General features: G+C 39.3%; 1 protein-coding gene across 9 annotated transcripts in view; it reads right to left on the reverse strand.

Moving 5' to 3' along the window:
* KLF12 (Kruppel like factor 12) overlaps positions 1-14,058 on the reverse strand; it is a 532,835-nt gene that overhangs the window by 287,502 nt on the left and 231,275 nt on the right. The window contains exon 1 of one of the 9 annotated variants that reach the window (XM_027557688.1): positions 2,343-2,508. The exons of the other annotated variants lie outside the window; for them this stretch is intronic. Within the exon in view, the coding sequence (XP_027413489.1) occupies positions 2,343-2,345 (3 nt within the window). The 5' untranslated portion in view covers positions 2,346-2,508. Of the gene's footprint in view, positions 1-2,342; positions 2,509-14,058 lie in introns of those variants that run through there. 9 annotated transcript variants of the gene reach the window in all.

The raw sequence follows: 14,058 nt of genomic DNA on the forward strand, positions 1-14,058 counted from the left end.
ACAACAATTTGTTTTTTGTTCTGGTATATGTTTGGCTCCATTTGCCACCTCTTGAAAGGAAAACTTTACTTCTATGTGGTTCAATAGAATTTCCAACAACATTTATAAAAAGATTAAATCAAGGTTATCTTTGACTAATTTCCACGACTTTGGGGATTTTCTGAAGTCAATAACCTAGGAAGGGAGTCATAAAGCCACACATCAGTGTTTGCTTCAGGCGAAAATCAGGCTCAGGTTTTAAAATATGTTGAGAATGCCAACTTTACTCTCAAATACTGACTAAATCCAGAAATTAAAATCACTAAGTTTGACTGAATTTTTAGGATAGCTTCTTTGCTCGGTTATAGAATGTAATCATGACACTTAAGTGGTCTCACTAAAAGAAAAAAGACATTTTCTAAATGTTTGCCTACATGGTGACAAAGGTTAAAATCACTTCTAAACCATCAAGTTTTCCCCATTCATAGAGTTGCTTTTCTCCCCAGCAGACAGTTGAATAAAAACTCCCACTTCAACACATCATAAATTAAATGCTTTTATTACCAAATAATACCAACAGAGTGCAGCATGGTGAAGCTCTAATTATTTCTCCCATTTCTTGACTCTCTTTTTTGTTTAACAAAAATACTCTAAGAAATAAAATGTATGGGGCCACTCATGACAAATATTTGCTCAGAGAAACCAACAGCAAGAAAAAGCAAATTTACACTAAAGCTAACTAATGAGCATTCAGAAATTCCATGCTACCTAGTTTGTTAGGGAATAAAAAGAAAATTACTGTCATGTTCCTCTCTTAGAAAAGTACAATATTATTAACACTGATAGGATACTTTTTTTAATGTTTGCTTTTGATTTGTCCGTATCTTGGAGGGATTTTCACACCCTCATGGCTTAGAATAGGAGGAAATCTGGTGTTAACTGGTGAGCTCAGTGCATTTGTTCCAAGCTTAAAATCCTTTCAGGGAGACTGATGGATTGCTTACACATCAGGCATGGATCTCAAATCCCAATGGGGCACTTGCTTCCATGGTTGGAAGCGGCCAGCTGGGCTTGCCCCATCTCAGCCTCAGGGAAGCCTAGGAAGGAGGTACCCAAACCCTCAAGTGCCCAGTCCTTCACAGCAGCCAGGAATTCGCCCTAACAAAGCCTCTGGGAGGCTGTTTGGTTGGTAGACAATGAAGGATGAGTTGATATAGTTTCCTACCCTGGAGGAGGTCTTGCCCAGGTGGAAAGAGAAGAAGATGCCTTGCAAAGAAAGGGGAAAGACAAAGAACGATTCTGGAAAGGCAGGTTTAATGAACTGTTAGAAACTGATTAGAGACTAATGTCCCTTTTAGTGCTTTATACCAATTTACAGCTGATATACTTCAGCTGTTTTCCTGGCTGGCTGTGATCAACTCATTCTTTTTTTTTTTTTTTTTTTAAAGGCAAGCTAACCAGAGCCTTTGAAGTTAAAAACAGATAAATCATAAAAAGCGGACTGGGTTCATATTCCATTGAGTACATTTAAATATCACTGCATCTGCAATATCATTTGTGTTGCTGTTGTTGTACTCAAATAATTCTAGATGTGTTAAAGACACGATTACATGTCAGTTTCATGTAAAAGTCAACAAAAATCCAATATGTTTTCCAAAAAAAATTTCTTTTTAAATAAAGTTTGCCCTGCAAATATTTCTCTTCCCCTGGTTTTTCCAGGATCAGCCAAAGCACAGCCATAATAAACATCATAAATAACACTGTTCACAGCTAAGGAACCAATCTTTAAGAAACTCTTGCAACTAGTACAGATTCAATGCATACATATGCCTGAAAGTTATACTATACACACGTGAGGGATATTAATCTCTGCATTCATGATTCTAACCTTGTTTAGCATAAAGAGAAACACACATATTCGGTGCATCACACCATATTCCAGACCATCCAACAAGGTGTATGGTTTTTATAAAGCACGTGATAATTTTACAGTATTAAAGAGTATAGTCCTTGGAACAAAACACAATAGATTTCTCTCTCTAAACTAAAATCAGATACATACAGTCTCAACTGACTGCAGACTTTAAATATATAACAAACTGTAATAATTTGAAATTGCTGTCAAACAAATCTTGCCATGATCTTGATCAAAATGCATTTACAGGAGAATCCAATTGCCTGATTGAGGAAAATAAAATTACAGTCAATTTTAGTAACATGGTACTCTTTATGTTGTGACAAACTTTGTGATATTGTACAACCCTATATAATTTATGTGCATGTGTTTATATTCATGCACGCATCTATATACCTATGCTACTTACTTCATATGAGTAAAATGTATCAATTAAAGCCAAATTTACCATCAGATTAGCTGGCTGTTGATCAGTTACATGTGCACTGGATCAGAATGGTACTCTGGACATTCGTACTTGCCAAATAAGATATGGGGCTTAGCAATCCAGCTGATACTAGTTCTCCCAGTCAAAGGCGGTATAAAACAACTGTGCTCAATCCTGGCATCTCATAGTATTCTGAATGGAACATGGAGGAAGGAAAAAAAAAAAAAAATGATGCTCACTGATAATCTCCCATGAAAAACAGAGAACAAGGATGACTTTCCAAGTCAATACTACAAACTGGAGTGGTAGATTGGAATCCTCCAAATCGCAGAACGCAGATCTCCTCCTCTCCCTCCTCCAGAATATGGGTTATCCAGTTTGCACAATTTAAGTAATAAAGAACAAGCTAGTCAACATTCAATAAATCTAATTTTTAAGCCAAGTTTCCCTTCATAAGCCAAAAATATCTACTGAGATTTGTTGTGATTTCTCAAGATGCAGGACATATTCATTTAACATCATGAATCTCCAGTGTTTGGCTAGAGGTACTGAGAAATATGAATTACCCCCACCCACGCCCAAGTTATATTCAACGGTGATCAAAGGGACATAGTAGCAATTCAGGATGCATGCACCAAATGGGTTGAGGTACGTTCAGAAAAGATTCTGAGGAGTTTATAATGCAAACATGCGTGCGTGTGTGCTAAGTCGCTTCAGTTGTGTACGACTCTTTGAGATCCTAGATTGTAGCCGGCCAAGCTTATCTGTCCATGAGATTCTCCAGGTAAGAACACTGGAGTGGGCTGCCATGCTCTCCTCCAGCAGATCTTTGCAACTAAGGGATGGAATCCGTGACTCTTAGGTCTCCTGCATTGGCAGGCAGGTTCTCGACCACTAGCGCCACCTTGGAAGCCCTACTGCAAATATACCAACTGGTGAAAAGCATCACCCTTTGACTGCTTTTCTGGGCTTCCCAGGTGGCTCAGAGAGTAAAGAATCTGCCTGCAATGCAAGAAACCTGGGTTCAATCCCTGGGTTGAAAAGATCCCCTAGAGAAGGGAAGAGCTACCCACTCCAGTATTCTGGCCTGGAGAATTCCATGGAGAAAGGAGCCTTGGGGGTACAAGTCCATGGGGTTGCAAAGAGCCAGACATGACTGAGTGACTTTCACTTTCACTTTCTATAAATAGGAAAAGCAAAAGTATCAGATTATAAGGAAATTAGGATTTGCTAAAAAACCACTTCATAGAAAAGTCAATCACCACCCTTTTTGATTCAATTCTAACATAACAACAAAATCAACAATGGTAACAACTTTTTTCAAGCCTTTATGCCATTCAACCAATAGGTCATTTCTTCAAAGAAGACATTAACTGTTTTATCCAACTCCCAAATTTTGGCTGAAATGCAAGAGAATGAGTGAATTTTGCTCTTTCTAAGGATCAACACATCTCAGAGATTAGAATAGTGTCTAGTCAAGGCTTCCATTATCTGCTGTTATGCAACAACAGGTAGTATAAAACAACTATCATTTTACTATTATTAATATCTTGGTAACACACACAATGGGCTTTCCTGGTGGCTCAGCCATTAAGAATCTGCCTGCTGAGACTCAGGGACACAGGTTCAATCCCTGGGTTGGGAAGATCCCCTGGAGGAGGCCATGGCAGCCCAATCCAGAAATCTTGCCTGGAGAATCCCATGGACAGAAGAGCCTGGTGGGCTGCAGTCCATGGGGTCACAAAGAGACACAACTAAGCAACTAAACAACAACAAACAAACAAATAATAACACCTACTATTTGTATATCTACTGTGGATTAGACGCTGCGCTAAGGGATTTGTACTCATTTAGTCCTTATATAGCCTCTGCCTACAATGTGGGAGACCTGGGTTCGATCCCTGGGTCAGGAAGATCCTCTGGAAAAGACAATGGCAACCCACTCCAGTACTCTTGCCTGGAGAACTCCATGGACGGAGGAGCCTGGCAAGCTATAGTCCGTGGTCGCAAAGAGTCGGACAGGACTGAGCGACTTCGCTTTCACTTTCAGTCCTTATAGTAAATCAAGCAGTAAAGACTCTGTTATCAGAAGATGAGGCATTTGAGATACAATGAGGTTAAACTGTCCAAGGCCACTCAACTAGTAATTGGTGCAGCTTGATTCCAAATCAAATGAGCCTGAGTCCTAGCTAAGCTCCCATCCACTACACTCCTCTCTCCCTCTCCTTATTCCGTCTTTCTCTGTGTGCATATGCTCACAGTCAACCCTCATCAACATGGGAAAAGACACAGCACCTTACTGAAGGCCCCAAGAGAGGAACTCTTGACTCTCCATCAATGGTTCCTCTCAGGGCTGAGCTGATTCAGTCCCTGAACAAATGGGACGTGCAGCTTCCAATCACCAGCGAAGTATCAACATTTTGGGGAATAACAATAAGAATTCAAATACATCACTGGTATCAAAGCTATTTCAGATTTTCTTCTTTAAATCAATCTTTCAACATATTTACTTGGCTTATTACAATTATACATTCCTATCCTAGAAACATCTCATAATTAATTCAGTCAGTCCCATCCTGAATGTAACATCCAGAAAAATCTATGGTAATCTCATCTGCTACCTGTTTTGAAAATAGTCCTATCCTCGATGGATCATTCAATGTTTTCACAATAGTTTCATGTACTTAAGATGATATAGGAACTCCGTCTTCTACCTTTTACATTCCAGAGACATACATTTGGGCCTCACATATAATTTATAATCACTTAAGTATAAAAGCTTATCTTTCTAAGCTCACATAGCCTCAACACTGGTAAATCAATTTTGTAGTGGGCATACACATAATCAGAGTACCTCCAATGGTACAAAATAAACACTAGTTCAAACTTGGACTGCCACTCTGACCCAGACTTTCAGGTTTCATGGCTTTGCAGCATGGCAGAGTGGATGTCACATTAATGACCATATTTAACTGGGACCACTAGAAGTCAAACTACAGACACGCTGGGACTCACAGCTTAAATCCCCTTCAGTGGTTTCAATGATCCATATATACATTCTTCTGAAATATCTGTCTTCAGTCAAAAACAAAACCCTTCCATAATCCCCTCACACTGAAACATGGAATTGTGTCTTTCTTAAGAACTGGTAAAACCACACATGCAATGCAGTAACTTGTATTTTCCTGATAGCAAGAATCAGTGTTTTCTATGTTGGGAAAGGGTCGGGAAGATCCCCAGGAGGAGGGGATGGAAACCCCTTCAGTATTATTGCCTGGAGAATCCCATGGACAGAGGAGCCTGGCTATAGTCCACAGGGTCGCAAAGAGCTGGGCACAGATGAAGCGACTTAGTACACAGCACAAAGTGCTAAATTATTAAAATAATAGTTTACACTAAAATTTTTAGAAACGTCATCTGAGCACTTAAACTTCCACCCCAGCATTAATACAAACTGTAATAAAACTTATTTTGTCATTCATATTCTGAATTATTTGGTCACGAGTTGACGAAATCTCTCCTTAAACATGCAGGGAGGGTCTCTGCTGCTGCTGCTGCTAAGTCACTTCAGTCGTGTCCGACTCTGTGTGACCCCATAGACGGCAGCCCACCAGGCTCCCCCGTCCCTGGGATTCTGCAGGCATGAACACTTCTACAGCCAAGTTATTTCATCCTATCCAAGCCATGTCTGTGAACCATGAGGCACTACAAAAGATAATAGGGCAAAGTCAGGGACTCGAGTATAGAAACAATGTTAACACTAGGAGAACTAGTGCAACACAACCACAATAGGACTCCAGGGTCTCGTAATTTCAAACAATAATTATGTAACAATTACAATACTTAAAACACATACATAGAAACAACTATAATAACAAGAAAAAGTATAATCTACTGAGCATTCATGTACCAAGTGTTATTTCAGGTGCTTTATATTTGTTATATCATTCATTCATTCAAAAAACACTGAGTACTAGGCACTGTCAAGGTATTTAGGAAACTTCAGTGAACAAAAGAGGAAGTTTTATAGAGTTCCATTCTAGTCATTTAGTATCCCAGCAATTTTTTTTTACACTATGTGCATATTAGACAAGAAAATTCAGGTTCAGAGAGATTAAGCAATCTGTCCAAGGTTACTAGTCTATATCTGAGACTCATATCTATTTCCTATTGCTGGCCTGGATAGAGATTCTTCACTACTGGGTACTTTGACATTGGCTTCAAAGCTGCATGAGCCCAGCAGTATCTCAGCCACTCTGGCTAATGACCTTCGGGCTGTTAGATCAAAAGGCTGAGAACCAGGACTACAGTGGGAGGGGCAAGGCAAAGGCGGGCTGATCATGGACACACTAAGGGAGATGATGTTAAGGTCATTCTCAAGTCCTTACGTGTGTGTGTGTGTGTGTGTGTGTGTGTGTGTGTGTGTGTGTGTGTTCAGTCACTCAGCGTGTCTGAAGATTTACCTTGTTCTAGAAGAAGCACCTCAAACCATTCATCAATGTGCCTCTAAAAAGCTACCCAACCCTGTTTTCCACCATTCTGCTCATGTTACACCTCAACCAAGTCAAATATGCTGGTCCTCCAAGCCTCTGTATATTCTATTCCATCTTTGTGCTCCATCACTAGCGGACAAATTCTTTATCTGCTATTACACCAGAATGTAAATTCCAGGATGACCATGACTTTGTCTTTTTGTTCATAAGAGTATGCCTATCCCCAGGTTTATATGTGTGTCTAACAGGTAGCTCGATGGTAAAAACCTGGTTGCCAATGCAGGAGATACAAGAGACGTGGGGTTCAATCCCTGTGTAAGGAAGATCCTCTGGAGTAAGAAATGGCAACCAACTCCAGTGTTCCCTCCTGGGAAATTTCATGGACAGAGGAGGCTGGTGGCCTAGAGTCCATCGGGCAGCAAAGAGTCGGACACGGCTGAGTGACTGAGCACACACACATTCAATACATAGTATGTGCTCAGTAAATAAATGTTTGTTGAAAAGAATAAATGTAAATAAATCTAAAATCATTTCATGCCCAGAGTTCATCTGACCCAGGTGATAACTGGTTGTTGAGAAACAGATGGGAAGAGGTATATGTGTGATCAGTCATGTCCGACTCTTTGCAACCTCATGGGCTGCAGCCTGCCAGGCTCCTCTGTCCATCGAATTTTCCAGGCAAGAAAACTGGAGTGGGTTGCCATTTCTTTCTCCAGATGGGAAGAAGAGCATAAGCAACGAAGGGCAATGAAATTCTCTTATTTGTGAAGAATAGTAAAGGATATTATGTGGCTGGAACATCATGTGGTTCACTGGAAAAGAAACGAGAGATAAGAGCAGATAAGTAACGTGGTGTTAACTGGCAAATGGTCTTAGATGGTATGATAATTCATTGAAAAGTGTTTTTTAGTGACTGCAATATGCAAGTTGAAAGAGGCCCAAGTGAGTAAGAGAGAAAGACTCCTGGCCTTGAGAAAACTGAAGGTAAGTGAGGAAGAAATGTGTTTGGGCAACACACAACAGGTGGTGGGGCATCATGAAACAAAAGCATAGTATGTTTAACGTTTGTGTTTGGAAAGCTAGCACTGGACTTGCTTTGGAAGATGGCTTATATACATATAGAATTTGATGCAAAGGAAGTAGCCACAGGCTACTGCAATAACTCAGGGGAGAGCTGGTGAGGTTTTGACCCAAGGCAGTGGCAGGGGGAATAAGGAGGAAGATTCTTTGAGAGAGAGAGTTTACAGGAAGAAGGAACAGGTTTGGATGACTGACAAGGAAGAGGCAGTATGGGGTGAGAATCAGCAGAAATGTTAAGAATGGCACTGGTTTTCTACATTGTACATGAAGCCTGAGGCAGGATGTCCAGGTGGAAAAGCCAAACATGCCATAGAGTCCTCCAACATCCCATAAAGGACCTACTACACTCTGGGATACATGAATATTTGGGTATACTGTTTAATACATTTTTGCTTACTCAGGGATCTGTTATGCATTGAAGAAAATGTCTCACAAGCTGAGTATGTTTGAATATTATAATAGATACCAATAGAGTCAAATTTATTCAAACTTGGAAACACAGCTTTGGTTAAAGTAAGGGGAAAAAACTATATAAAGAAGTCATCTCATATGCTTATATATTCAAGACAAGAATTAACTATGTCTTTACTTTCATTTTTTTCCTGGGATTTAGTGTTTTACAGACTTTCATGGTTATCAAAACTTAGAACAAAATAGGTATTTGCCAAAGTATGAATTTAAGAGTACTATATATTAACGTATTCATTGCCACTTTCCTTTATGAAAAGTCATTTGGACAGTAATGAAAAAAATGCAGAACATTGAACAGAATATGTAATGAAATAACATCACTGGTCCTCTGTGCCTAGGGACAATGAAGATTACTATCAAAAATTAAGTCATTTATTTTCTGCAGAAAGCAAAGGAAATGACTATTAACCTGTATCTCCACCTTTCCTGACCTACAGTGATGTCAAATGGGTCCTTATCAAACCCAAAATGGATTATCTTATTAAAACATGAACTGTTGAGTGCTTGTCTCTGGTATAGCCTGAAGAAACAGCACTGAAGAATTGGGAATATGAAAAAAAAAAATCTGAGGAAAAACAAAAATACAAGTTAACTTTTTTTTTTGTTAGAACTATTCTAATGACATCAAAACGAAACAATCAACCACAAGGGTCTCCACAGTGGCCAGAAAACTACACAAACTTATAAACCAGGTCTTATATTCACTGCCTTATTTTATGTTAAACATATTATTGGGTTAAGATTTTGTAACAAATATCTCACATTCCTTGAAAACCCTAGGCAAGATGTTGTTTCTTAACTATGTTTGAAAAAAGTAAAGCTAAAACAAATGACCTTTACTGTTTATTTTATCTAAGAACGATTGTCAAAGCATATAAAAGCTCTATGTAGTGTTTGTCATGTTATTAAAAGGTGAAACAAAAGTAATTGCTTTTAAAGGATTATATCAAAAATACAACGGTGCAACCATAGCATCGCCTGGACAATCATATAAGACACATCACTGGAAAGGTCTTTCCTCTCTTCCTCAAAACTCTAGGTCCAGGGAATGCAATGGAGAAAGACATCACTAGTTAGCTGCCAAAGGCAAAATGCATAGGCTCAACCCCAAATTTAATCTGTCAGCTTCCAGGTACATCCACCTCTAGCCATCATCTCTCTGGATTCTTCAAACAATGTTTTTAATTGTAATAATTAATGATGATATCAAATTCTGTACTAATTTGCCATTTTTACTGGTAATGCTCTTACACATCTACTTTCACTTTATTTAATTCCATCTCCAAGAATTCTGACTACTGCACCTTTCACTTTTTTAAAAAGCATTCCATCTTTCAGGTCTGTGCTTTTTTCCTGTACACTTTAAACAATTATACAGAAGTGTAAGTTAGAACAGCAGACTGCCCAGAACATGGGCCCAGGAGCACATTTCCTGGGTTATGACATTCTCATGCTTTCAGTTTTCTTACCTGTAAAATACAGATAACAGTCTACTTCACAGATTTTAAGGATTCACTGAGATCATGCGTATCAGATACTTCAGCACAAAGCATTTTAACAGTTAATATTAAGGAATTTTATTAGTAGTAGTAGTTATACTATTTCAACCATTCTACTAAACTTTGCAGAGCCCTCATAGTTTTCTGTGTGCGATTTCTCTATATGAACTACTATATAACTAGAATGAAAATGGCAGATTTGATAAAAATACAATTAATAGGAGTTCATGAAAGATTGATTGACACAATATATATATATATTTCTCAGGATGAACAGCAACAGTGAACTATTTTATCAGTTTTAAACTATGAGGATGAACACCGATAACAGACACACAGCTCACCTCGCCACAGGCATCTCAATGAAGACGTTTAGTATTCTCCAACTGCTGGGTGCAACCACGTAGTGTCTGAGCCCTTCCTAACAATCGAGTGTTATTTGATGCAGTGCTCAAAGCCTTTTCTTATGGTTTTCCTTCACATCATTACCCAGAAACACATTATTTTAAAGAAAGATATTTACAACTACAACATATTCTCTGTACGAGAACAAACCTACAGAGTACCCTGTAATTTGAGCTGTGGAAAACTTACTAAGTTATTTGAGGCAACCAGAACTACACCGGAAACACAAATCCAAGCGGCTACAAGTTTAAAATCTGTGTTTCAAGGCAATATGAAGCCAATGATATTAACACCTCCGAGCCATTACCCAGGCTGCTGTCATCTTGAATGCCCCTCCCCCACCTCTGCATGTGATTTTATCACTCATCTTTATGCCACATTAGAATTTCTATAAAGGCTATGAGAGAGAGAGTGTGTGTGTGTGTGTGTGTGTGTGTGTGTGTGTGTAGATAAATAAAATTTATAGTTACTGTCCCCATAAAACAGTACTTTTAAAGTTCTAAAATGCAACACAAGGAAAATCAGAAAAGAGACAAAGTTTACTTAACAGAACTCTGAAATATACTTCTTATTAAGGAATTATGTAACTGCATGGCATTTATTTAGGCCTTCTTACTTCCTCCAGCCTCTTAATAACCAGCCCCACAAAAACAGAAGCAGTACAATTTTGAACCTGTATAACACACTGTCCCCTTCATGGATCACAGCCTTGTCAAGGCGAAGGGGCTTGCATAATTCAGTGAAGCTATGAGCCATGCCACGCAGGACCATCCAAGACGGACAGGTTCTGACAAAATGTGGTCCACTGGAGGAGCAAATGGCAACCCACTTTAGTATTCTTGCCTAAAAAACCCCATGTACAGTACGAAAAGGTAAAAAGAAATGAAACTGGAAGATGAGCTCCCCAGGTCAAAAGGCGTCCAATATCCAACTGGGGAAGAGTGAACTGCAATTACTAACAGCTCCAACAAGAATAAAGTGGCTGGGCCAAGGCTCAGTCATGTGCCTGGTGGTGAAAGTAAAGTCCGATGCTGTAAAAAATAATATTGCATAGGAACCTGGAATGTTAGGTCCAGGAATCAAGGTAAATTGGATGTAGTCAGGCAGTAGATGACAAGATTGAACATGGTCATCTTAGGAATCAGTGAATTAAAATGGACAGGAATGGGCAAACTGAATTCAGTGACCATTACATCTACTACTGTGACCACTGTATCTACTTCTAAGGGCAAGAATCCTTTAGAAGAAATAGAGCAGCTCTGATAGCCAACAAAAGTGTCCAAAAGCATGAGCTTGCTTTATTTCCAAAGCAAATCATTCAACATCACAAGTCTATGCCCCAACCACTGATGCCAAAGAAGCTGAAGTTGATCAGTTTCTATGAAGAACTACACCACCTTCCAGAGCAAACAACAACAAAAATGTCCTTTTCATCACAGGGGATTGGAATGCAAAAGTAGGATGTCACAAGATACCGGCAATAATAGGCAAGTTTGGCCATAGAATACGAAATGAAACAGGGTAAAGGCTAACAGAGTTAGTCAAGAAAACAAGCTGGTCATAGCAAACACCCTTTTCCAACAACCCAAGAGATGACTCTACACATGGACATCACCAGATGGTCAGAACCGAAATCAGATTATGTTCTTTGCTGCCAACGATGGAGAATCTCCATACAGACAGTAAAAATAAGACCTGGAGCTGTGACTCAGATCATGGGCTCCTTACTGCAAAATTCAGACCATAAATTGAAGAAAGTAGGGAAATTTACTAGGCCATACAGGTACAACCTAAATCAAATCCCTTATGTTTATACAGTGGAGATGATGAATAGATTCAAGGGATTAGACACAAGGGATCAGAATGCCTGAAGAACTAAGCACACAGATTCGTAACACTGCACAGGAGGCAGTGACCAAAACCATCCCAAAGAAAAAAATGCAACATGCAAAAGTGGTTGTCTGAAGAGGCTTTACAAATAGCTGAGGAAAAAGTAAAGCAAAAAGCAATAGAGAAAGGGAAAGATATAGCCAAATGAATGAATGCAGAGTTCCATAGAATATCAAGGAGAGATTAAAAAGGTCCTCTGAAATGAACAATGCAAAGAAATAAAGGAAGAATAGAATACGGAAGACTAGAAATCTCTTCAAGAAAACTGGATATCAAGAGAACACTTCATGCAAAAATGGACATAGTAAAGGACAGAAACAGTAAGGACCTAAGAGATTAAGAAGAGGCGGCAAGAATACACAGAAGAACTATACAAAGAAGTCTAAACAACTCAGATAACCATGATGCTGTGGTTACTTATCTAGAGCCAGACATTTTGGAGTGTGAAGTCCAGTGGTCCTTAAAAATCATTAATATGGAAAAAGCTAGTGGAGGTGACCCAATTCCAGCTGAGCTATTTCAAATCCTAAAAGATGATGCAGTTAAAGTATTGCACTCAACATGCTGGTAAATTTGGAAAACTCAGCTGTGGCCACAGGACTGGAAAAGGTCAGTTTCCATTCCAGTATCAAAGAAGGCAATGCCAAAGAATGTTCAAACTACCGCACAACAGTGCTTATTTCACATGCTAGCACGTTTAAGCTCAAAATCCTTCAAGCTAGGCTTCAACAGTACAAGAACTGAGAACTCTGATGTACAAACTGGATTTAGAAAAGTCAGAGGAACCAGAGATCAAATTGCCAACATCTGTTGGATCATGGAGAAAGCAAGTGAGATACAGAAAAAAAATCTATTTCTGCCACATTGATTATGTTAAAGCCTCTGACTGTGTAGATCACAACAAACTGTGGAAAATTCTTCAATAGATGGGAGTACCAGACCACCTTACCTGCCTCCTAAGAAACCTGTAAGCAGATCAAGAAGTAACAGAAGTGGCCATGGAACAATGGACTGGTTCAAAACAGGGAAAGGAGTATGTCAAGGCTGTATATTGTCACCCTGATTACTTGATTTTTTTTCAGAGTACATCATGCAAAATTATGGGAGGAAACACAAGCTGGGATAAAGATTGTTGGGAGAAAGATCAACAACCTCAGATATGCAGATGGTACCACTCTAAGGGTAGAAAGTAAAGAGGAACTAAAGAGCCTCTTGATAAAAGTAAAAGAGGAGAATGAAAAAGCTGCCTTGAAATTCAACATTCAAAAAACCAAGATTACGGCATCCGGTCCCTTCATTTTAAATGGGGAAAAAGTAGATGTTGTGACAGATTTTATTTCCTTGGGCTCCAAAATCACTGCAGATGGTGACTACAGCCAAGAAATTAAAAGATGCTTGCTCCTTGGAAGAAAAGCTATGAAAACCCTGATGGTGTTTTAAAAAGTAGAGACATCACTTCTCCAACAAAGGTCTCTATAGTCAAAGCCATGGTTTTTCCAGTAGTCACATATGGATATGAGAGTTGCATCATAAGGAAGGCTGAGCACCGAAGAAGGGATGCTTTCAAATTATGGTGCTAGAGAGGACTCTTGAGAGTCCCTTGGACAGCAAGGAGATCAAACCAGTCAATCGTAAAGGAAATCAACCCTGAATATTCACTGAAGAACTGATGCTGAAGCTCCAATACCACCTGATTCAAAGATTCGACTCATTGGAAAAGACTCTGATGCTGGGAAAGACTGAAGGCAAAAGGAGAACAGGGCAGCAGGGGATGAGATGAGTAGATTGCATCACCAATTCAAAAGGCATGAATCTGAGCAAATTTGGGAGATAGTGGAGGACAGAGGGGCCTGACATGCTGCAGTCCATGGGGTCACAAAGAGTTGGACACAACTCAAT

Source organism: Bos indicus x Bos taurus, chromosome 12, assembly GCF_003369695.1.
Source record: "Bos indicus x Bos taurus breed Angus x Brahman F1 hybrid chromosome 12, Bos_hybrid_MaternalHap_v2.0, whole genome shotgun sequence".
Classification (NCBI taxonomy): Eukaryota; Metazoa; Chordata; class Mammalia; order Artiodactyla; family Bovidae; genus Bos; species Bos indicus x Bos taurus.